The sequence below is a fragment of the Castor canadensis genome, chromosome 18 (assembly GCF_047511655.1).
Source record: "Castor canadensis chromosome 18, mCasCan1.hap1v2, whole genome shotgun sequence".
NCBI classification, from domain to species: domain Eukaryota; kingdom Metazoa; phylum Chordata; class Mammalia; order Rodentia; family Castoridae; genus Castor; species Castor canadensis.
In genome coordinates, this window is record NC_133403.1 from 12,046,073 (window position 1) to 12,069,880 (window position 23,808).

The following is a 23,808-nucleotide window of genomic DNA, read 5'->3' on the forward strand; positions in this document are numbered from 1 at the left end:
TGCTTCATCCGAGAAGCACCAACACAACACTAAGAGATGTTCTCCAAGACTGCAGAAGCAAATTCTTTACTATTGTGTTTTATTGGTAGAGAGCACTGAAGAGCTAAAACTATATGCCATACATGTCAAATTTGAAAGCGATTGTATTAATCAACACTTTCCTGAAGCTGTTAAAAACTATGCCTTATTTTTGGTAATCTTTTCTGCTTTTTGTATTATTAATTTTACTCATCAAATTACCTTCAAGAAATCATTGTTGCAATATTTAAAAACAACTTATGTGTACCAAGTTCATTTTCTGAATGAGGAATATAATTAATGAACTATTTTAATGAAAATCAAAAGTCTGCTTCTTAGAAAAGGTAAATCAGAGCCAGGTACCTGACAGTGGCTCACACCTGTAATCCTAGCTATTCAGGAGGCAGAGATCAGGAGGACCGCAGTTTGAAGCCAGCAAATAGTTTGTGAGACCCTCTCTTGAAAAAACCCTTCACAAAAAAGGGCTGGTGGAGTGACTCAAGATATAGGCCCTGAGTTCAAGCCTCAGTACTGCAAGGAAAAAAAAAGGTAAATCAGAAACATTGATAAAACGATGATAAATCTGAGGAAGGGAAGTATCTTTTATAAAATGAAAGGAAATAGGATTCTAAGTAATGAAGATAATATTCTACCCAAGTGCACTGCTTTCGCTTAAAGAAAGGAAGGTTTATTTTGTCTTGCAGTACTGGGGATTGAATCCAGGATCTTGTGCATGTTAGGGCAACTGCTCTACCGCTTGAGCCATGTCTCCAGCTGCCCTTTTTTGTTTATTTTGTGACACAGAGTCTTGTGGTATAGCTCAGACTAGCACCAAACTTGTATTCCTCCTGCCTCAGTCCCGAGTGGTAGGATTACAGTCATGCTTCACCATGACTGGCCTAAGAAAGGTTGGTTTCTAATAAGAAAGTTGTGAATGCAGCCAAGCAAAACCTTGAGTCAGTGAAGAAAAAGTAAGTAATTGTCTCAATATATGTTGTAAGCGATCCAATAAAATAAAACAACTCTTTAAGAATCCTAAAAATGGAAATAGTAATTCCTTAAGCAATATACTCATTATCTTTAATAGTAAATCATTTTCTATTAAACCAAGAACAAGAGGTCCACCACATATATCATTGAGTAGACGTTCTGGCCAATGAAATAAGACTAAAAATAAATACAACCAGCAGTAGGTACTAAATAAAAATTAAATAGAACTAAAAATATATCATATTATTGGTAGAAAGAAAACAGAGCAAAAAAAGTTTTTCACAAAACATTTTATTACTATAATTGTTATTTTACTTAGCATTGTTCACAACATTAATAAAATAAATTTCATCTGGAAGAACAAGCAGCAAAATAGACAAAATTCACAAAGGTTAATAAAATAGTAATCTGGACAGATATCCAATATATTTGTAAACAAAACAAAGTGACATTGCTTTAAAAAATATAGCGCTATAAATACAAAAACGGAAAACTTCTGAAAGACTCAACTTACAATATTAATTTTCTTTTGGTTGTAGGCACAGAAATTGACTCAAGATAGCTCAATTCTAAGACAGAAGCAAAGCCCTTGACAATGATTTCTTCTCAGCTTTTTAGTGACTATATAGAAAACAGCTGAACTGGAGTGGAAGCAAATTGCCTTTAGAGAGAAGGAATAAGTAAGGCTTTAAACAGCAGAGATTTCTACTTACTTACTCTAAGAACCTTGGTGAAACTCAATGAATCAAAGGTGAGGAACAAGTCATGCAGACCTGGGGAAAGAACATTCCAAGAAAGGGAAAAGCAAGTGCAGCCTTTGAATCAGAAGAGATGTGACTTACTTCAGAAATAACAAGGCCAGTATGTCAAAACAGTGCATCAGCAGAGAATAAGGTAGTAAAGCAAGGCAGACAAAGAAAGCAGGAGGTAGCCAGGGGCCAGACCACTGGAGCTTATAATTAGCAATAAATGACAATTTGTACTCCTTAGGAGCAAGCGCTAATGAAATATCACTTAACACTAAGCAATCCCTCAAACATAGAACTAAAATAGTTCTTATTTTTCAGTAGAAACAGAGTATACAATAATACTCTGTAGATTTAGTTACACACAGTACAAGTTTCCACCAGAACACACTGGATAAATGCATACACTTTCTACACCTGAAGAAAGGGTTTGGGATCAAATTTTAGCAATGTCCCTTGGCCTAAGTAAAATAACTGAAAAGGCCTAGTAAAATCTCCAATGTGCAAATGAATCAGTCAAGCATGAAGTAAACAAATACAACAGAATCTACTCACAACCACTTCTCTGTAACCCTTCCTTCCTCAACTCTAATGAGGATGCCACGGTCTGATGATTATCTCTTTCCAGCTCTCTGTGAAAACAGAAAATTTAACTAGATTGAAGTAGCCCAGGGTAGCCTGGAACTCATGATTCTCCTGCCTCAGATTCCCAAGGGCTGGGATGACAGGTATACTCCACCACTCATGATGAGATAAGGTACCTTTAAGGGAAGGAATGAGAAAAGTAGAGATGTTTACAACCAGTGTGCTAGATTCCTTGACTGGAACAGAGCGATGGTGCTCTCTTGAGGATGGAGGAACAACAGATGGCACCAGACCCAGAAAGACAACCCTGGGAACTCACAGAAGCAGTAGAAGCTGCTGATGTTTAGGAACCAATATTCAGAAACTATATTTGATGCTTGGGAAGGGCAAGGAAAGAAGGTCCCTCTACAGTATAGTGATATATCAAATAGCACAATATATCCAATGAAGGATAACTCTAAACCTTAGTACTTAGTAAGTCTTAGAGTTAACAACAGGACATTCCTTGCACACTGGTGCCCTTTAAGTAAGACCCAAACAGTGATAGTGCGATCAACTGGGAAATAATACATATAACAAAGAAAAAACTATTAATTTATACACTCACATCCAAAGCAATACACAAAATTTCAAGCTTCACAGTGTTCAATTACCTTTAGATACACATTTACCAAAAAATACAAGGACAGGTCCTATACTGGGTTTAATTTTAATCAGCTGCCCTGGGCTATTTTTGTCCACTTTAACCACTGTTCTTGGACAAGCCCCCATTCCAGATTAACAGCAGCAGAACTAAATTTAGCACAGGCCATGAACTGGAGATACTATTTGTTCGGCCATTCTCAGTTAAAATGTGAGTCCAGTATAGTTTAGACTATAGATGCCAGTGCTTCTTTCTCTACAGTAACACAGCTTTGTCACTGCTGCGGTTGAGAGTGAGATGGCCTGTTCATTCTCCACTAATGGCTAGTGAAAGGGGGGGGAGTAAATCCGTTTTCTCATTAGATCATTCAAGAGGAAGTCCATTGGCACCAGTTCCCATTCTGTTAATTACTGTTGCTTCTTCATATGAAGCTAAAGCTATAGCAGCAGTCTGATGTCTGCAGAGGATCTTCACAAACTCCGGCATTTTACAAGAATGGTTTTGCTTCTTTGATGTTCTTCCCTTAGGTAAAGGCACTATGGAGCAGTGTTTCTTCTGCCTTGGCTCCAATATTAGCGTGAACGTGTGCCTATCTCTCATTGGGACAAGGAGCCACTGCTCTCCCTTGACTAACCAGTGCCTTTCTGATATCCATTCATACCATATCTAGGCTTTCAGAACCAGGTGATTTTATGCCAGCAAAGAAGCACTTCTGTGAGTTCGTGAGCAAACTGGCCAGGAAATAACAAAGTCACTCCAGTCTGATTAGTGTTAATAATGAAATCTGTAATATGTGGAAAATAAAATTAAATACTTCAAAAGCTGTACAAATTCATTATGTAGAACTTCCAAGCTTATGAATAACATGAAATACCAAAATAATAAATAGATTTCCACTTTTGTTTTCCTTTCTCTAATTCAAACATACACACAAACACTTTTCATGTGTTGAGCTAGTTAACATGAAAACTAGGTAATATATCTTAAATACCTCAAAATTCAATCAAACAACACTGCAGAAGCTGGGAACGTGACTCAGTGGTAGAGGACTTGCCTACGATGTTCCCCAGCACTGGGGGAAAAATACTGCATTATCATGAACTTAAAAAAAATTCATTAGTTTCACTGTTTTTGATGCTACTGACTGATGTATTGTTTGCGTTTTTGTTTCTACAGAAGTTATTTCAATTGAAGTATTTGCTTTTGGTTGGTCAAAACTAGAATTAATGCAGCTTTTTTGAAATTCTACTTTTAGACTTGGGGGAAGATAGTTCACAGTCAGTTGTGCTCACAGTAATGGATGCTATGTTTGCTGACTCAGGCTGAACAGGTCCCAGTGACACTTGAATAATGACTTTTGTCTCGGGAGGCAATCCTTCTAGTTGCTTAGGCTTCTTAAACATTTGATGACACTGGGTCTTATGTTCCATTTTCTCCTTGAAAGTTAAGAACTGAAGCCGACATTTAGAACACTGGTGAACACTCCTTTCCCAGTGTCCCCTATAATGACACATGTATGGTGTTCCAGCTTTGAATATTTTGAGACAAAATGGACAAAGCAGATTTTTAGTGTTCACATGGCACTTTGTGAAATGTGCTTCCACATCGGCAAAGGCCGATGACCTATAATTGCAAACCTGGCACACATAGGGCATCTCCCCAGGCTTATGATTGTCCTTCATGTGTTGTAAGAGAACCTGATCTGTTTCAAATGACAACTCACAGATTTTACAGATAGAAGAGGGCTCCTGGGTAGTGTGCACACTGTCAACATGAAGTTCTAGCTGGAAGGGAGTGGGAAACTGGCGGTGGCAGTGCTGGCAAGTGGTGGGGTTTTCCCAGCTGTCACTCCTCTGCTTCTCGAGTTCCAAGTAACGCTTTACGTGATTCATAAACTTAACATTTTTTAGAAATTTCAAGCAGCACAGGCATTTAAAGGTTGCATAAGTCTTTTGTTTTGGATGCCCATCTCCTTTATAATGTCCATAGTAAAAGTCACTCAATAACATAATTAGATTTTCTTTTTTGGGATCAGCATTCTTGTTCGGACTTGCTGGACTTGAAAAGTCTATTTTTGTCAATCCATTTTCCCTATCAGGATTTAAATCTGTGGGCTTGAGATGGGCACTGTCCTTTGGAAAAGCTGTTGGAGAAAGTACTTCATTCTGAACATGGCTCAATGAGGCAGGAACATCACTGGAGGGTGTACTTTGCTGAGGACTCACTGTATGAAAAATGCCCAAAGGGGACAAAGTTGAAGAACATCCCTCTATGATTCCATCACTGAGTTTAGGTCTTTGGGGATTTATGCTATTTACTTCAGAAGTGGAACGTCGCTTTGCTGTACAAGGACTTTCATTCACGTCTCCTACTGAAAGTCCTGCACTTACTGGATGATGCAATGAACTTGTGAATGTAACCACAGGAGAACATAACTCTGAAGATCTAGCAGGCACGACTTGTGGTGAATTATCTTTATAATCAGGTATAGACAAAGGCTCAATAATAATAGGACTATCTGTTGATCTTGATTCAGATGGAGATGCTGGCAAGACAATCACTGTTTCTGATGTGGAGGCCATAGGACTTGTAGGCTGCACTCTGTGAGCATTTTTTTTCCTAAGGCGGCCATACTTTTTTCTCCTTGAACATGAACCTGGGGTGACTCTGTTCAAAATGTTTGAAACCACTGGTTTTGAATTTGAAGTTACCCCGACAAAGATCAGCTCAGCATCTTCATTTACACGTTCCACCCCAACAAAAATCAGTTCAGCATCTTCATCATCTATTTCTTTGGTTTCTTTTAATCTCTTCTCTGGTTCTGGATTTTGTTCTTCCTCACATAACAAACATGGTTGTTCCATTTTTTACTTTTTTCATTCTTGAAGGGTGTGGTCACAAGTTCCAGTGCTTCATTTACATAAACTGCCACCTAAGTACAAACATACTACATATCAGTAAGTAGAGAAAAATGCATTAGCACATTTAATTCTCCTCCAAAACTCTGAGGTAGTAATAAACATCCTTATTGTACAGGCAATGGCACTGAAACTCAATGGCAGCTTAAAACCTGTAAGATACAGGCTCTGGGACTCCAGAATCTTTTTCACAGCTTTGTCCTAAACTGACTATGATCTCTTCCATTTGCAAAAATATCCTCCTGCAATTAATTTCCAGGGGAAAGCATATGGAAAGGATAAGTATTTTTGCAAAGGCACCATTGTGCAGTGTTTAAAACATGGGCTTTAGAGCTGGAATTCTCAGTCCACCACATGCCAGCTGTATCTTCTTTAGTGAGTTCCTTGCTTTTAAGTGTATCTTGGTATCTTGAGGCAAAATTCTTATTTCTTAGACTTACGGTAATAACCACTTTTTATAAAGCATCAACTGTTCCATGGCAGTTTGTTTCACAGAATTAGAGGAAAAACATATTAAATGCATGTATCTCAACTGATCCATTAATATGGAGGAGAGACATCAAATTTATAGAGTAAGAGTATCTACACATAGCCAATAATGTCAAGTGCTTGGTATATGCCAGTCATACAAATTAGGAATTAACTTTCTTATAATCTCAACTTGGGACTTATTTTTTTCATTTTTTTTAGCATATAGTCATCATACAGGGACTGGGGGGAATTTGTTGTGACATTTCTGAGTAGCCTTATATTGTACATTAGTTAGATCACCCCCTTCATCTCCCTCCCTGCCACTCCCTTCCTGTCCCACTGAAAGCAATTACAAGGAGTCTCATCATTCAATTTCTTTTATGTATATGAAGCCCATCAACCCTATTCCTTTGTCTTCATCACTTCCATTTACCCCCAATTCCCACCAGTACCTCCACATATGGTGTACCTATTTTACAGTCTTACTTTCATTATCAATTCCAAAGTCAATGTTCACAGGGGTTTCTCCATGCATCCCAGCTGCAAATATGCTTTATTTTGGTCAGTTCAATCCTGTCACTCTCCCTTACCCCCATTATTTGATAGCTTTTAGTACATATTGTTATGTCCTCCACCTGTGCATAGTATTTTTTTGTCTTTGACTGATTGATCTAATTCCTCTTATTTTCAGTCCCTGATATTTTTATTTTCAACTTGTTCTGTTCTATAAGCTAGACTTTCGAGTTTTTATTTCACTTATTAAGCTTTCATTTCCAAGATTTCAATTTTATTTTCTTCAAGATTTCTATATTTATTGAATATATCTTTCCTATCTTGCACTGTCTTTATTTCATTCAGCTATTTTTTTTTAAATTCAGTTAATTTGTATCCTCTTTGAAAGCATTCAGCTACTTACACATCTCCTCTTCAATTTCATTGCTTATTCTTGTCATTGCTTTTTTGAATTCATTGTTTAAAATTTCTTCTTCCTTACAATCACTTAAGTCTTTTGGTTTTTGAAGGAGTCATGTTGCCTTGTTTATTTCAAGTAACTTGTATTCCTACATTGTGTTTACACATCTGGGGCCTACTTTTTCGGCTGAAAGCTTCAATCTCCTGTGTTAGTTGGGGATCTCCCAGAGACTACTTAAGACCAAATGACAGCCGGGTTGTGACCTATTTTCTTGTCATTAGATGTGTGGCTCATTAATAAAACACTTTATTTCAATGCTTGACACTGGATTCAACCCCCTACTCCACACAGGGAGAGGAAGGTTGGCTGCAAAAGCTATCACAGGTAATAAATCACCACCTTGAGATAACAGCAAATCCTAATGAAGTCCTATCACCACTTCTGTTCCAGTATATTTAGAGGAATATAGGCGCAAAGAAGAATCTTTGTCATGTAGGAAGAACTTAGTTAGTAAGTGTGGTAGTGGGAAAGGAGACAGGATATCACTAATGAATAATACAAACTGAAGGACTTCACAAATCAGGAAGGGGTGGCTGCCTAGCTTCCTAGTATGGAAGTGGAGTGAGTGAGACAGATCTAGTTAATGTGTTGGGGAAGAAAGAAGAAAGAGAAATGAAGAAAATTAAATACATAAAGACAATCTGGCATCTAAATTACCTGCTAAACTACAGGTAACAAAAGTTTATGGATGGGAAGAAAATGTGGTATCTATACACAATGGAATTTTATGCAGCCATGAAGAACAAAATGTTATCATTCGCTGGTAAATGGATGGAATTGGAGAACATCATTCTGAGTGAGGTTAGCCTGGCCCAAAAGACCAAAAATCGTTTGTTCTCCCTCATATGTGGACATTAGATCATGGGCAAACACAACAAGGGGATTGGACTATGAGCACATGATAAAAGCGAGAGCACACAAGGGAGGGGTGAGGATAGGTAAGACACCTAAAAAACTAGCTAGCATTTGTTGCCCTTAACGCAGAGAAACTAAAGCAGATACCTTAAAGCAACTGAGGCCAATAGGAAAAGGGGAACAGGTACTAGAGAAAAGGTTAGATCAAAAAGAATTAACCTCGAAGGTAACACCCATGCACAGGAAATCAATGTGAGTCAATGCCCTGTACAGCTATCCTTATCTCAACCAGCAAAAACCCTTGTTCCTTCCTATTATTGCTTATACTCTCTCTACAACAAAATTAGAAATAAGGGCAAAATAGTTTCTGCTGGGTATTGGGGGGGGGAGAGGGAGGGGGTGGAGTGGGTGGTAAGGGAGGGGGTGGGGGCAGGGGGGAGAAATGAACCAAGCCTTGTATGCACATATGAATAATAAAAGAAAAATGAAAAAAAAAGTTTATGGAGGGGGAGCTAGAAATAGAGGAAAATATGAGTGAGAGAGCAGTTGTAATTGTAGACAGAAGGAAAGTACAGATGGGGAAGGGAGATTGGAAAGGGAAGGAGAAGATATGGTTTAAGATTGAATACCGAAAGGTGGGTGTTGTGATTCACATATAATGACTAGAGAAAATGAAGGAAAGAGAAGCAGAACTAAATAGAAAATGAGAGAGTACAAAGTTACCTTAACCAGATTAAACACACACACACACACACACACACACACACACACACACACACACACACAAGCAAAAAAAAAAAAAGTCTGAATGTCCAATGAAGGCTTCTGCGTTCTGGGTCCTCAGCCCCGCCCCCAACCCCAGCCTCACAGTTTCCACTAAACTTATAGCTTCTCCTTCTCCCAAGACTTAGCCAATGCACATCCTGTTGTCTGCTCTGGTGGCAGTTCTTTCCTGGGTCAGAAGCAACTGAGCTATGCTTTCCATCCTACTGCTAAGGTACTTGAACCTGAAGACAGTTCTTCTAGTATAAGAGAACTAGATCCTCTGCTTCTGATCTTTCAGGACTTTAGCTGAACCTTTGTGTCTCTCTCCTCACTGTCTAAAGAGTCTCCTAGGAGCAGATTACAAAAGCTTTGGTGTCCTGAGAAGCAAATGGAGAAGCATGACCTTGAGCATATTTACAGCCTGTACTCTTTACGCCAACCATAAACTCTAATTTTTCAAAAAGTCAAGAGCACTTCTTCAAAGTACTTTCTTTTCTCCAAAGACAGGCTGACGTAGATGATTTCTATCTTTGTACTGAGGGGTTTAATTCTAGAATGGATTATTCTCAGAGCATTAGTAAGTGTTCATAATAAAGTAGGCTGAGAAGCATGTAAGTTGGTCAGTGTTATAAGGACACTTTTATATCTGGAGGGTCATTTTCACTGGTAGTAATGGATACCACCCAATGTCATGGCTCATGAACAATCTGACTCCAGAACTCTAAGTATTGACTCCTATGAGATCTTCCTCCTGTGAACTTCAACACCACCAACATCCTGTTAACCAGAGACATCAAAGACCAAGAGCAGACCTCTGACAGAGCTCTTTACAGCTGGACAGTAAGAGAACCGACTTCCTCCTGAAATTAACCTGCAAAGGTACAGACCTAGAATTGAACTGGAACCTCGTCAGTTCTGTAACAGAGAGGGTGGAAACCATCACTTTTGCCTTCCCGCCTTAATCCTTCTCCTAATCTTTTAAAGACTATCTTTTTCATATGGTATTCTAAATTCCACAGAGCAGCATCTGTAACATCTCACCCTCTCCTCTACTCACATGAATTGACTTGCAAAAAAAGTAACATTTGTCTGAAAAGAAAATGCAGGTGCTGACTCAAGATGTCAAGGTTTCAGGTCCTGGTCAATTTTTGAAGAAAGGGAGAGAGATTGTGTTCTGGAAAGAAAGACCCAGAATAAGGATTTCTCACACTTTGTTTCATTGTAATCTGTTGTGTTCCATAAAAACCCTTCACACCTCAATCCCCTGAAAGGCGGAGATTTGAGACTGAAAATTCTCCTCTATGTTCCTCAGGACTGAATAAATCTGGTTCCTCCTACTAATTTCTGTCTTCTGGTTTTTCAGTATCATGCCAAGCAGCAGTAATCTTAGATTCAGCAACAGTTTCAGTGAAATAAATAATAGTTCGAGAGTTGCAGGATGCACAGCGGAGGCATCAGTTTCAGGTTATGAATGGAGCCCAGAGATGTCCAGGGAGGCCAAGCTCCAGACTGGAGCAGGGAGATTCCTGGCTTTCAAGCTTATACCAGCTGAGCAGATGTTCAGGCCTTTTCTGAGCAGTTCTGATGGTAGTACACAGTTACTCTCAATGTAACTGTTGTTTTCTGTGGTTGGAGACTCTGTATCTGGAGACTCTTAAGCTGTGGTCAACAGACTGAACCTTAACTCATGCAGCATCAGAGAAGCTAGAAATTAATAGTCCAGTAAATACAAATGTATATACAAGAGAGAGGAGGTGAGAAAGGGAGAAAGAGAGAGAAAGAAAGCCTCACACCCTGAGAGCTGGCTCTTAGCTTGGAAATCATCACTGAGTATGGTTCTCTGTTAGGCCCTCCAGAACTCTGAAGCCTGAATAGAAAGAAGGTTCCTTGTATTGAAGGTCCCTACCATTGGAGCAGGGTTTGCTTTAAGCAGAGAGAAAGATTTTGGATACAATTGGTTCTGTGCTCTTATTGCACTTAATCAGGAAAACAGGCCCAGTGGAATGGGAGACACCTATCCCTTTTCTTCCCTGAAGATGCAGGATGTAAGCACAAGACCCAGAGCTGTGGGGTCCTCAGATCTCAGGTCAGTAGTGACCACAGGGCTCCCATCTTCCTATTACATCCACTCCAAAAGCAGAATCCACTGTGTCCTGGGGTCCACAGATGTCTCTCAACCTGTAACCAGGAGAAAATTATTTACTTTTACTTTGGAAGAGATCTAAAGTATGTGACTTCAGGTACCTGAGGCAAGTATTGTAGAGGTTCTGTCCTAGAAGTTCTTAGGAACTGGACTAAAGGAAAACAGTGGCCTGCGTGGGAGAGGCTGCCAACCTTCCTCTATTAATTACAGAAAAAGAAAAAGAAGAAATGGAAAAAAAAAGGGGAAGGAAAAAATTCAACAGCTTCCACATGCAAACATTCAAAAGCTGGATGAAGACCTAATTTTTTATAGGAAATCAGATTAACTGTCATATTAAAGATAATGGCTTAGTAGATGGACCAGAAATACAGGAATAGGCACAAGGACAGAAATACAATTTTGATGGTTTCAATACTGCTCTGGTTCCTGGTGACCATCCTCCCTGGAGATGGAGCCTGAAGAATGGAATATAGCAAGAATGTTCCCACATTTCTCTGAAAACGAATGTGGTGAAGACTTCACTCCCCAGAGAGATCAGGACACCCGAGGGAGGCAGGGGCAGATGGAAGATGAAGAGGGGATCAGCCAGAGAAGGTAAGGCTGTATCCACTGGACATGTGGGCTAGTTCAGAGAGAATGTACCTGTGAGCACACTAAGGGTCACTCTGTCAGCTATGGAAATGTCACTAATAACAAGGGGTTCACCTTTTATGAAATAGGATGAGGCAGCTGTTTAGTGGATGTGCATGACTGGGCTGCAGTGGTCAGTATTCCTAATTGCTGATGACAGAATCTGTTCTGGACTAACAACTCCAGACACTGAAGATATGCCTTGGAATTTATTGTTTTATCTCTGTGGCTTTCTGAGATGCTCGACTGTGATAGACAGGTTAAAGGCACAAACTAGGTATTTCTTTCCACCCATACTCATGGATTAATCTTGCAGTGTAAAAGTTTCTCTTGAAAGTGCTGCCACAGAAATTTATCAGTGAAACTATGCTCAGAGCAATGTTCCTGGATCCAGGGGTTCTTATCTCACACCTTGTTATCTGAATCACTATGTAAAATAAAGCTGCTTCCACTGCTGATGAGCTGTAGCACAGCAGTAATTAACCTATTCCTCAGGCTTCAGCACAAAGATGAACAAAATCCCTGCACTGACTGTGGCATCTTTGGATCCAGAGAAGTGGCTGAGGACCTCAAAGCCCTGGTGTTATGTGAGTTTGAGTATTAGGTGAGGAGAAAACCATCAGAGCTCCCTGGCCTCTGCTAGTACCAGACTATTATAGTCACCGACACCGAAGGCACTGCTAAGGGCCAGGTGAGTCTAGCAGATGTCCCAGAAGATGCAGAGGGGAAGAAGTACTGAGTCACCACAAGCTGGAAGAGGGAACCTTCAAACCTTCACAAATAGGAAACAAAGAGTAAAATTTCTCATGAGTCTGAGCCTGAGTGGTTGATGTGGACTAGGAATGGAGACCTGCTGAAGTCTGTGCGGTGAGAGAAGAGCAGGAGGAGGAAAGACCACCAAGCCATGGCCTCCTGATCCCTTTTCCCACCCTTGCAAAAGAGGGGCTGTCTGTGCAAAGGTGTTTTCATCACTACTACCCCAGCCCTTCTCTGAGTCCTGGTGCAATAGCTCAGATCACAGCAGACTGAGGAGGATGGAGGTTTGCTTTCCCATTGGGGGAACCCTGGGAGGAAGCACCAGCATCACATGACAATGGTCTCTGCTCAGAGAACTTTGCCAAGTCAGAGAGAACACAGCTACTGAGTCCACATCAGTGAACACAAGGCCCAGTCCTCTTGCTAGGGCTCCTTTTAGAGAACAGTCCTTACTGAGCAGTGTACGGATCACGAGGCAGTCCCAATGTACTTGCTTGGACATTTAATTAGTCTGATGAAAGGGAAGAAGCACAATAGAAAATGTAAGATATGCAGCTGCATGCCATGTATACAAGAATGAAGTCCAGAGTGGCATGCATATTCTCTTATATTTATTTCCTTCCTTCATTCAGTGCAGAAGTGTGTCTTCTGTTGACAATGAGGCAAAAATCTCTCAATCCTTTCTCTCATATATTCCCACTAGTATTACTGGTGGGATTGTGAGTTGTCACAATTTTTTAGATCATAGGGTAGATTTTGTCTCTGAAGTTAACATTTGTTGGTAATTCAGTAACTCTTAATTTAATTTGTTACATGATGGTCACAGAACTCCTGGAGACTGTCCTCGGTGCTGTTTCCTCCAATATCCACGTGCTCCTGTGGTTCCTTAACTCAGTACACGAGGCTCATGAGTCCTCTACTTTCTCCTCATGGACCAATGGGATCCACTGCATTCTACTAAACAACCGTTTTCTTGACCCTGTGTTCAACTCTCTATCTTGAATTAACTCAGAATCACAATTCAAAATGTCCAGAAACAAAAATCACGCTCTTTTTCCTTAGTTCTATGCTTCTCGCAGGGATTACTATTACAGTGAATTCCTCTGGTCATTCTAGATACCAAAACTGAATTGGACCTTTCTATCTGGCTGTGTTCTGGACTCTGTATATATACAAGTATAGAAACTAAAATAATAAATTCTGTTCAGAAGGACTGTAGGTGCTAGTGGGGACACACAGGGAACAGTCACAGAGGAATATCCTCATATGGCTGACACGACCACAAACATACCTACACTGGGCATCTGGAGCCACTCCTGCCTGCTGAGTGTGTCTCACTTCCATAGGATGTCAACACTGAATGTCCCCACACTGTCTACAGCCTCCAGTCTGTGCCACTCCCTGCCAGCTCCGTGTGCACGGCTCCCCTGTGTCACACTGAACCCTGGTGTATGGTTTTCCCCATGACTTTTTATACTTTATCCTATTCCTGATATTCTGTGTCATAGTTCACATACATGTGGCTGATAGAGGCAATTTTATGCTTAAAAAATCCTCTCAAAGGCGCTTTCTACATAAAGATTAAAAATATATTTTATATTCAAAGTCTCTCTGGGTATGGGCTGTTTTTTCATCCCCAGCATCCTACCTTACCTCTCCTATAGATTGTACACAACGACAAGTATGTTTCACTTGCAAAAGGGTGTTTAACCCAGGACCACAGTCTCCTCCTACCTTTGAATCCTTCTGCTCTTCCTGCCTTACCCTGACCCTCTTCCTTCAAGACCAGGTTCCACAATGCTTGCGGAGAAGTTCTGACCACACTGAGATGGGTGATCATTTCTATTTATAACATTACTTTATAAAGAAATCTCTAAATTTAAAATTTTAACTACTTATGCTAATACTTCTTTTCTAAAATTGAAACATTAAAATTTTCAGCAAAAACACAAGGATGACTGTGCTATATCTGACAGTAAATCTATTTCACTCTACAAAGCAACTACTGCACGTTGTATTATTGTTTCATTAAACATTTGATCTTTTCTAATATCATAAGAGAAATATATGACTTTGGTTATGACTACGTGTCCAGTCATCAGTAGAGAATTGGAGATTCTGCAGCATTTGAATGCAACACTGACTTTAATTGTGAGCAATTTTGTAAAGTGTCCCACCAGTGAGCCTGAAGGACTATTCATCATCATTTCATGTGAAAACTTCTGTTAAGGAAAACTTAGTATGTTTGGTGGTTTGAACACCAGACTCCGTGTCCCTGTCTTACACCACGATAGCCAAGTACACAAACTTCAGTTGACTACTTCCCACTTCCCAAGTCAAAACTCAACAATCATGCAGTTGGAGTTTTTCACATGGAATCTTTAATGTGTGATGGGTTTCTGGAAGGCTCCCACTCTGTGCAAAAATGAGACACAGATAATGAGATTAATTTTAACACCTGGCTCTGTCACTGTACAAACTGATACATGGGTTTTCTGTAACATCGAGCATCTTCTGAGTAGTGAGTGAGACACCCAAGGTGTAGTCCTGCTTACAGTGTAACCTGAACTTGGCCCTGTCAACCCTTTGGGGCCTCATTCCACCCTCGTGAACTTTCAGGTCATTATAACCATGCAGACCAGGGCTCATGTCCTATTACCTTTATGTAAAAGTAGGTAATGTTTACAATGTTGGAATTTCCTCAGTGATCATGCCTGAGTTTATGTTAACGAGGTGATTTATAATATATTCCTAGATAGTTTAAGGAGGGAAGATGGCCATACCAGAGTGTAGCTTTGAGCACAATATATCAGAGCAATATCCTGACCTTCATGGGGGTGAGGCAGATGGAGACTGAGTTTAATACCATCAATTATATTTGAGCTCCCATTTCTTAGTTCTTTTACTATTATAATTTTTTGATGGGACTGGGGCTTGAACTCAGGGCCTCACGTTTGATAGGCAGATGCTCTACCACTTGAGCCACTCCACCAGTCCTGGACTTCCATTTCTTGAGTAAATTTCCTCTATACCAAGGTGCTGGTAGAGCCTTGTAGCCTGAGAATAGGGAAGCTGCAAGCCTGGAAACTCCCAGAACTAGACCTCAGTGTCTCTTAAACTGATTTGTCCTCATCTGTATCCTTTATAATAAAGGATGCTATTCTCAAGAATAGTACTTTATTAGAATTCTGTTACAAATTCGGAATTACCAAACCTATGGTGTCTGTGGGAACTCCTTAATTTGAAATGGTGGGTCCCCTGAACTTGTGATTGATGTACAAGTGGGGAGGGAGAGAGAGGGGCAATAATATGAAGGATTGTGCACACAATCTGTAAGATTTGACATCAATGCAGGTAGTTAGCATCAGATATGCAATTTTAGATCAATTCCAGCTGACGTTTCTGAACTGCAAATGAAAAAAATTCAATCTGTAGTGAGCAAAGCCCCAGACACACAGCAAGCTCAAAGATGGAGACAGCATTGCACTATCAATGCACCTGTGCACAGCTGTATAACCTGGAGAGTCAAATTAAGGATACATGTCCATGTATAAACTCACATGTACCAAATACTTCTGAGAAATACTTGCACACAGGGGAACATTTATACTGAATTAACTTCCCAAAGTACTTGGGATGGTAGAAACTCTAAAGACAGGTCAGGAGGTTGCCTCTGAACTATGAGGATAGTAGTGAACAAGGAGGCTAGGCAGTTAGCTGAAATTAGATGGTATAGCTAGTACAGAAAAATGCCTGAAAAAGTCCATTATGACCTCCCTGTGGCCTTAAAGGGCAGAAAGAAGGAAAAGCAGGAAGAACCAAAATGAGGACACTATAACGACTACTAGGATTTTCAAACACTCCCCCCCTTCCCACAAGTATAAAGGGCACAACCAATTAGCATAGAGATTGACCAAGCTCTGAGGAAAATGGATAAAAACCTTAGACCATGTCACTTCTCTGACAATGCTCTCTTGGGACCCCTGCTAGCTCTGGGGGCTCGACTCTGCTATTTTTCTATCTCAATAAACTCTTCTACTTTAACTCACTCAGGTTGTCCATGATTATCATTCTTTGACATTGGAAGACAAAGAACCAGAGTTCAGACAAAGCAAGTTAGCAACAAAACTACCCCCACCAGTAGTTAAGGACAGACGACCTGCCAGGTGACAATGACTCTGGATAACAACTTCTCCAGAACCCTGAAGAATAAGGACTGAGATAATGACCAACCAGGCCACACCTGTGACTAGGACTGTTCATGCGTACTTTTTGTGATTCTTTGCCTATTTAAAGCTAAAGTTCTTATCTGTACCCTGAAGATGGCTGAAGAATGGGCTGAGTGCTTACTTTGCCTCTTCCCTCAGCATGTCCCAAGCTGTGAAATAAATCTCCTTCTCTGCCCTTCGCCATGTCTCTTTATTTGGCGTATAGGGGCAAATGGTCAAACCTGACATGTGGAAGCGCAGGAGTTTTGGCTTGGGGTCCAAACTCTAGTTTCATTTTCTCAAACACAAGTTTGTGACTGTTGTGGCTATGTGTTGCATGATCAAACCCAAATCTGTGATTGCTTATGGGAAGATCAGCTCCAAGTGAAGATGTTTTTCCATCAGGATATGAAGTAAGTGTTCCTGAGAATCACTGCTCTACAGTTGTCTTATGCTGCCTGGCCAGGGTGCCAAGGTAATTACGTTTCCAGGAAGTAATGCTGACCTCAGAGAATAAGCTGGAAAGTACTCACTCCTCTTTACACACACACATTTTCTCCTGTTCGTTTTTCCCAAATCATTTTCAGCTTTTTGAAAGAGTTTATGAAAATTCAGTTTATTTCTTCCTTAAGTTTTGGACAAAATTCACTGCTATCTTCATCTGGGCCTGGGTTTCTCTCTCAATCTCCCTTCTTCTCTCTTTTCTTTCTCTCAGAGGTTACTAGGAATTAAACCTAGACCAACTGCTCCCCAAGCCCCCAGTTTTCCTTATGGGAAGGTTTTATTTAAGTACAGTTTCTACAATTTCAATGTATTTAAAAGACGTAGGGCTATTCAGTTATCATTTCTTCTTGAGTGGACTCTGGCAATTTATGTTGTTGATGGACCTTGTCAATTTCATCATGTTGATTTACTGGCATAAAGATGTTCCTAATATTCCCTTAGTAGCCTTTTGTATTTGCAGGGTCTTTCTCTTTAGTGTGTGTCAAGTCACCTGTCTCACACCTTATATATGGTATATGGTAATTTTCTTTTCTGATCAATTCCTGTTGGAGATTAATCAGTTTTATTGATTTTCGCCAAGATGAGCTTTCTGATTCATTGATTTTTCTGTAATTTTTTTCTTTAATCCCCACTTTACTCTTTATTATTATTCTTAAATGTCTTAACTTTGAATTTAATTTGCTCTTTTTCTAGTTTCCTAAAAATCACTAATTTGAGGCTTTTCTCTTTTTTTATTGGCAGTGTTGAGTTTGAACTCAGGACTTCATGCTTATTAGGCAGGTTTTCTAATACTTGAACCACACTTCCAGCCCTTTTTGCTTTAGTTATTTTTCACGTTTTTGCCCAGGGCTGCCTCAGACCACAATCCCACTACCAATGCCTCTCTGAGGAGCTGGAATCACAAGGTTGTACCACACCGACCTTGTTTATCGTGATGGGGGTCTCCTTAATTGCCTCCTGCATCCATAAACCACCATCCTCCCGATCTCTGTCTCCCAAATAACTGCAATCATAGGCATTTGCCACCTGGCAGTGCATAAAATGAACTGATTTTTTTTGTTCTTTGCAGTACTGAGGCTTGAACTCAGGGACTCGTGCTTGTTAGGCAAAGGGTCTATCACCTGAGCCACACCTCCAGCAAAATACATTTCCCTTTTGGTTTTTTTGTGTGTGTTTGTGAGGTACTGGGGTTTGTACTCAGGGTATCGGGTGTTCTACAATTTGCAACATCCCCTAGCTCTGCCTTTCTGCTGTTAGAATAGTTAATGCTGTTAGTTTCCCTCTGGGCACTGCTTTAATGACAATCCACAAATTCTGCATTATTTTATGTTTTCATATGCTTCTAATTCCCCTTCTCTGGCCTATGAGTAAAGCGGGCTTCCATAAATTTGGGTATTTTCCAGGATCTTTTTGTTACTGACTTCTAACTTAATTGTATTATGGCCAGAGAATATACTGTGTATAATTAATTATTTTATGTTTTTAATGAGTTATAATATGGTTTATCTTCACAAATGCTCCATGCATACTTGAGAAAATTTTGATTTCTGCTTTTTTAGGGTGGAATGTCAGATAGACAGCTATCAGGTCAAGCTGGCAGATACTGCTATTCAAGTCTACGATATTCTTATTTTTATGTGTGTGTGTGTGTGTGTGTGTGTGGTCTTTTTTTCTGTCTACTTTATTCTTGCTGATTTTCTTCTTGCCCATTTTATGAATTTTGATCAGAGAAAGGTATTAATATCTCTGATAAATGTACATTTGTCTATTTCTCCTCACAGCTAATTCGTTTTTGCTTCATGCGTTTTGAAGCTTTTCAGATAATGGATATGCATCTTGTATTGAGTGGCTATTAAACCAATGCTTGACCTTATACTTCAGTTATGGTATTTTTCACTGCCAGACATCTGTTTGGCACTTTTTTACTAAGCTACTGGGATATTTTTGTGCCCATACTCTCTAATTCCCCTTATTTATGTATAAAACATACCTTATATTGCTTGGATTTTATCTTGTCTTTGTAGCTATGCATTTTTCTATCCATTGTTTCTGCAGGTTTCAGTCTATTTTATGTGCTGAGAGTTTTGGCTAACTTTTTGGCGGTACTGCAGTTAGAACTCAGGGCCTTGAACTTGCTACCCCAGTGCTCTACCACTTGAGCCATGCCCCCAGCCTTTTTCTCTTGTTATTTTTCAGGTAGCATCTTGAACTTTTGCCTTGGTATCTTCCTACCTGTGCCTCCCATGTCACTGGGATCACAGACACACACCATCACTCCGGGCTTACTGATTGAGGTTGGGTCTCCAGAGATTTTTCCCTGAGCTGGCTTCAAACTGCTGGGGTGACAGGCATGGCCCACTGCACCTAGCTGTGTTGCAATTTTTAAAATTAAGACCTTATGTCTGTTGAAACTGTCTCTGAGTCCTTCAAAGATAATCTGCTTTTCTTCTGCCAGTCATCTGGAAGGAACCAAAACCTTGACATGACTTTACATTTTTACCTTGAGACTTTTTTCCTCGGTTGTACTGGAGTCTGAACTCAGGGCCTCATGCTTCTTAGGCAGGTGCTCTACCACTTAAGCCACTCCTCCAGCCCAGCTTGAGACTTTTTTGACTGTCCTGATTGTGTGAGCAAATCAACTTTAAGGATGACTTGTGGTTATACATATACTCTTAGTGGAGATGTTTCTTTAGATGGAAAATCATTCTTGCCGTTCTGGGGACATTGGGAAGCTGCAGAGAGGACAGGAAGGCAGAGATTTATTCATAATTCATCATTGATGGAGATGAACTACAATTTCGCCTCCACCCTCATTATTTCACAGTTGGGACCAATCTCTATAACAAAAGAGATAACAGAAGAAACACAAGTTCATTAATGTGTGCAGTTCACATCGCATAGGAGAATCCTCAGTGAAAGGTAACTCAGAACAGTGGCTTAAAACTCTTGGCTTATATAGCATCTCCAACCAAGAGTTATACAGTTTTAGAGGAGTGACACGAGAAAAAAAATGAATTTAAGTTGTCATCAGTGATTAACCATGATTCCCATCTTGGTAGTGGGGGAGCGTAATGCCTTTTATCTTTTAAATCTGTGTCTGCCTTTGGACAAATAGGGGACATATACTTCAGCCTCATCACCTTCAGTACAATAATACTCCATACTTTGGGAAGATACATTCTGTTTCCCCCACAACCTTTACCTTAAGTCTATTCTTTCAGACTTCCTCCTCATGAGCTTTCAATTTCTCTACCTTGAGCAGGTGTTTTTCTCACCCCAGGCTGAGAACAACAAAATTCAGTGTGACATTTGGAAATATCTTACAGGTGAAAAGAGGTGTGTCTGTTGCTTTCGAATAGTTGAGACCAAAATAACTGACAGAAACAACCTAAGGGACGAAAGGTTTTTTTGGTCCAGAATTTTAGGGGTTTTAGTCCAGCATGGCAAGGAGCATGTCATAAAGCAGAGTAGCTCACATCACGGTGGTCAGAAAGCAAGAGAACAGGACTGCAAAGGGGCCAAGGCAAGATATGGCCCCCCAGGCCACACCCCCACTGACCTACTTCCTCCATCTAAGCTCCACCTGTTACCACCTCTCATTAATGCCATCACGTTATCAATCATTAATTAGATCACAGCCCTCATGGTCTAATCCTCTGTGGAAACACCATCACAGACACACCCAAACATGTACTTTACTAATGACCTAGGCATTTATTAATCCAATCAAATTGACAGAATTAACCTTCATAAGTGACATTGGTGCAGTAGTTACTTCTTCGGGGTTCCTACTTCTGTTTTCGAAGGTTTTTTTTCACCTTGGTAGACTCTATAGTTCATTAGTACATCTTAAAAAGGGCTCTTCTGGTTAGCAGATGTGAAACCCTAAATTCAAACCCCAGTTCCAAAAAAAGGGTAGGGATTTGATATGTACTCCAGAAGTTTTGTTTTCCACTAGTCCTTATCATAATGGGGTAGAGCTGGATGAGAATTTCCTACCAAATGATAGCTGACTCTAGGACAACTAAGTCATCACATCCATGATAAGATGTATGGTGGAAGCTCTTCCCTCAGCACTCATTTTCCTCCTTGGACTAAGGACTGCATACTTTAAAACCCACATGCACTTGAGAGATACACTCTTTGGGAATAGCTCTTGGCTTTTCACTGGTGTCCTCTGCAGTAGTGGCAGGTATGTATGTGACCATGGATTCAACCACGGTTCCCTGTCTGGTTTTCTAAGACATCAAGAAAAAACCAAACTGTATAAAGTGTACAGCCTGGTCTGATCTTCATAGCGTTTTCTTTTCTCTAATTGCAGGTATTCCTCACAACATTTGGAAGAGATGTGTATTCGTCCACGTGGTAAAGAAATAACTTACTTTCTAGACAATACTCATTCTGAGGTCTTGCTGAGAAGGGTTGGGGGGTTCAATGAAAGAAAAGAAAAGAATTTTTCTAGTATAGAATGGAGGCTCCAGGGAAAGTCTGTGAACCAGAGGAAAGACAAAGTTGATGTGAGCCATTATTGCTTCACTTGTTACAGGCAGGAATAGAGAAGCCACCCTCTCTATTGATTTTCCTCCAGATGTGCAGCCTGTGGGAAATGGCACTGGAAAGCATCAGTAGTGATGAGGAAATTCCAGGTAGGTAAAAGCATTCCAGGAAACATACAATTTATAAAGAATGAGGTAACTTTAATTGTTCTACAAAGGTATCATTTGGAAGGAGATTCCAACTCAACTTCTTAGTTTCTGGCCAGAATGCCAGAATGAGGTCATTTTTTTCCAACTTGTTTTTGACTTTTTACATACATTTTTGACTCAAACCAATAGTAAAAATAAATAAATAAACATGAAGTCCTACTTACACAGACACATATAAATAATAATACACCTGTGATCCCAGCATTCAGGAGGCTGAGGTATAGGACCACAGGTTTTAGCTTGGGCTACATAGTGAAACCCTGTTTCAAGAAAAAAAAAAAAAAAAAAGGCTCACCAATGAACCTCTAGTAGCAGTTTGAAAAATACTAAAGACAACAACTCAGTGATTTGTGAAAACATGTCAAGATTCATTGTAGCCTAAGTGGACCCTTCAATCTAAAAATTAAATGGGCATCTAATATATACCATGTAAATTGCATTAAACTTAGTTAGAATATTACTATCTAATTTTGGAACATATGGCTATTATTTATTCTTGTAAACATACATATCATATTGAAAGTCAACTAAAGTATGTAACACTAAGCATAATAAATTTCTTTTCCCCACTAATTCACTTACATATTTGGGTTGCCTAATAGTAGTGAGATACTGTGCCAAGCACTAAATAGATCATGAGGAATGCATGAAACTTACAGTCTGTGTGTCATGGATTGTATGATTTCAATTTCAAAATTATGATCATGTAAACAATGAATGTATAATGTCAGAAGAATAGAGAAAGAGCTGAAAACACTGCTCTTTGAAGTCAACTACAGTAAGTTTGGTCTGTCTGTATATAGCTTTAATCACCTAACTCCTGATGAGGCCTCTTAGCTCAGTGCTTCTCAGCCTAAGCATTTCTGACATTTTGGACCAGACAGTTCTTTACATGAGTAGCCTTCAGGTGCACAGATGTTTAGCAGCATCCATGGCCTTTACAGATACCACAGCTGTGGTAACCAAACGTGGCTCCAGGCATTACCAAAGGTGCTGTAGGAGAACTCTTGCCCAAATCCAGCCTTCTTTTCAGGGTCACTTCCACATTTCTAGTAATGACATTCTAGGTAATTCTGCCTGCATGCTCTAACATCCTCTTTAAAGAAAAACACTTTAAGCCAAGTGCTGGTGGCTCATGCCTGTAATCTATGTACTCAGGAGGCAGAGATCAGGAAGATCGAGGTTTGAAGCCAGCCTGGACAAATAGTTTGAGAGACCCTATCTCGAAAAAAAATCACAAAAAAGGACTGGTGGAGTGGCTCAAGGCGTAGCCTGAGTCCAAACCCCAGTACTGCAAAACCAAACACACACCCTCTAATCAGAACTAATATTCTCTCTGATTATCACAAGATCAGAGGATAATGTGAGAACTAACGTCACCAGACTTATCTGAGGATGAGTTTATAACCTGAAGAAATTTCTTATATTGGGTTTAAATAGCCCTAAAATACACGATTCCTGAATTCTTTTTTTTTTTTTTTCCTTTTTAGCAGTACTGGGGTTTGAACTCAGGGCCCCATACTTGCTAGGAATTCCTGAATTCTAGTTCTGTGTTTGTTTGAAAAGAACTCTGACTCAATGCTACCTATTTCTGATGATGGTGCTATTGCTTAGATCCTAAGAATGTACTAAAGCGTCTCAGTGGATTCACTTTTTCTCTATTCTGAAAAACCTGTTCAAACCTTCCTCTCCTCTCATCAAATTTATCACAATACCTTGTAAATGATTCTAAATAATTCTCAGAGCACGGCTCATTCTAGCCACTTTTCATTTCCATTCCTATTAATGTTCCCACCTCCAACCCGAGGCCCATCTACGTTTAGATCTACTTCATATTTGTATATCTGTACTATAGTCAAATTGTTCTGTATACTCTCTTCATCCTTTAAATTATACA

The 23,808-nt window shown here is 39.8% G+C and overlaps 1 protein-coding gene across 6 annotated transcripts in view; it reads right to left on the reverse strand.

The window, feature by feature from the left end:
* Positions 1 to 1,366: 1,366 nt before the first annotated feature.
* LOC109684484 (zinc finger protein 280B-like) overlaps positions 1,367 to 23,808 on the reverse strand; it is a 37,320-nt gene continuing 14,878 nt past the window's right edge. For 3 of the 6 annotated variants that reach the window (XM_020160874.2, XM_074061157.1, XM_074061156.1), the window contains 2 exons: positions 19,706 to 19,937; positions 1,367 to 5,914 (listed from right to left, as the gene is read on the reverse strand). In XM_020160874.2, the coding sequence (XP_020016463.1) occupies positions 4,206 to 5,846 (1,641 nt within the window). In that variant the 5' untranslated portion in view covers positions 5,847 to 5,914; positions 19,706 to 19,937 and the 3' untranslated portion in view covers positions 1,367 to 4,205. The other 3 variants (XM_020160875.2, XM_074061158.1, XM_074061159.1) reach the window with 2 other exon arrangements.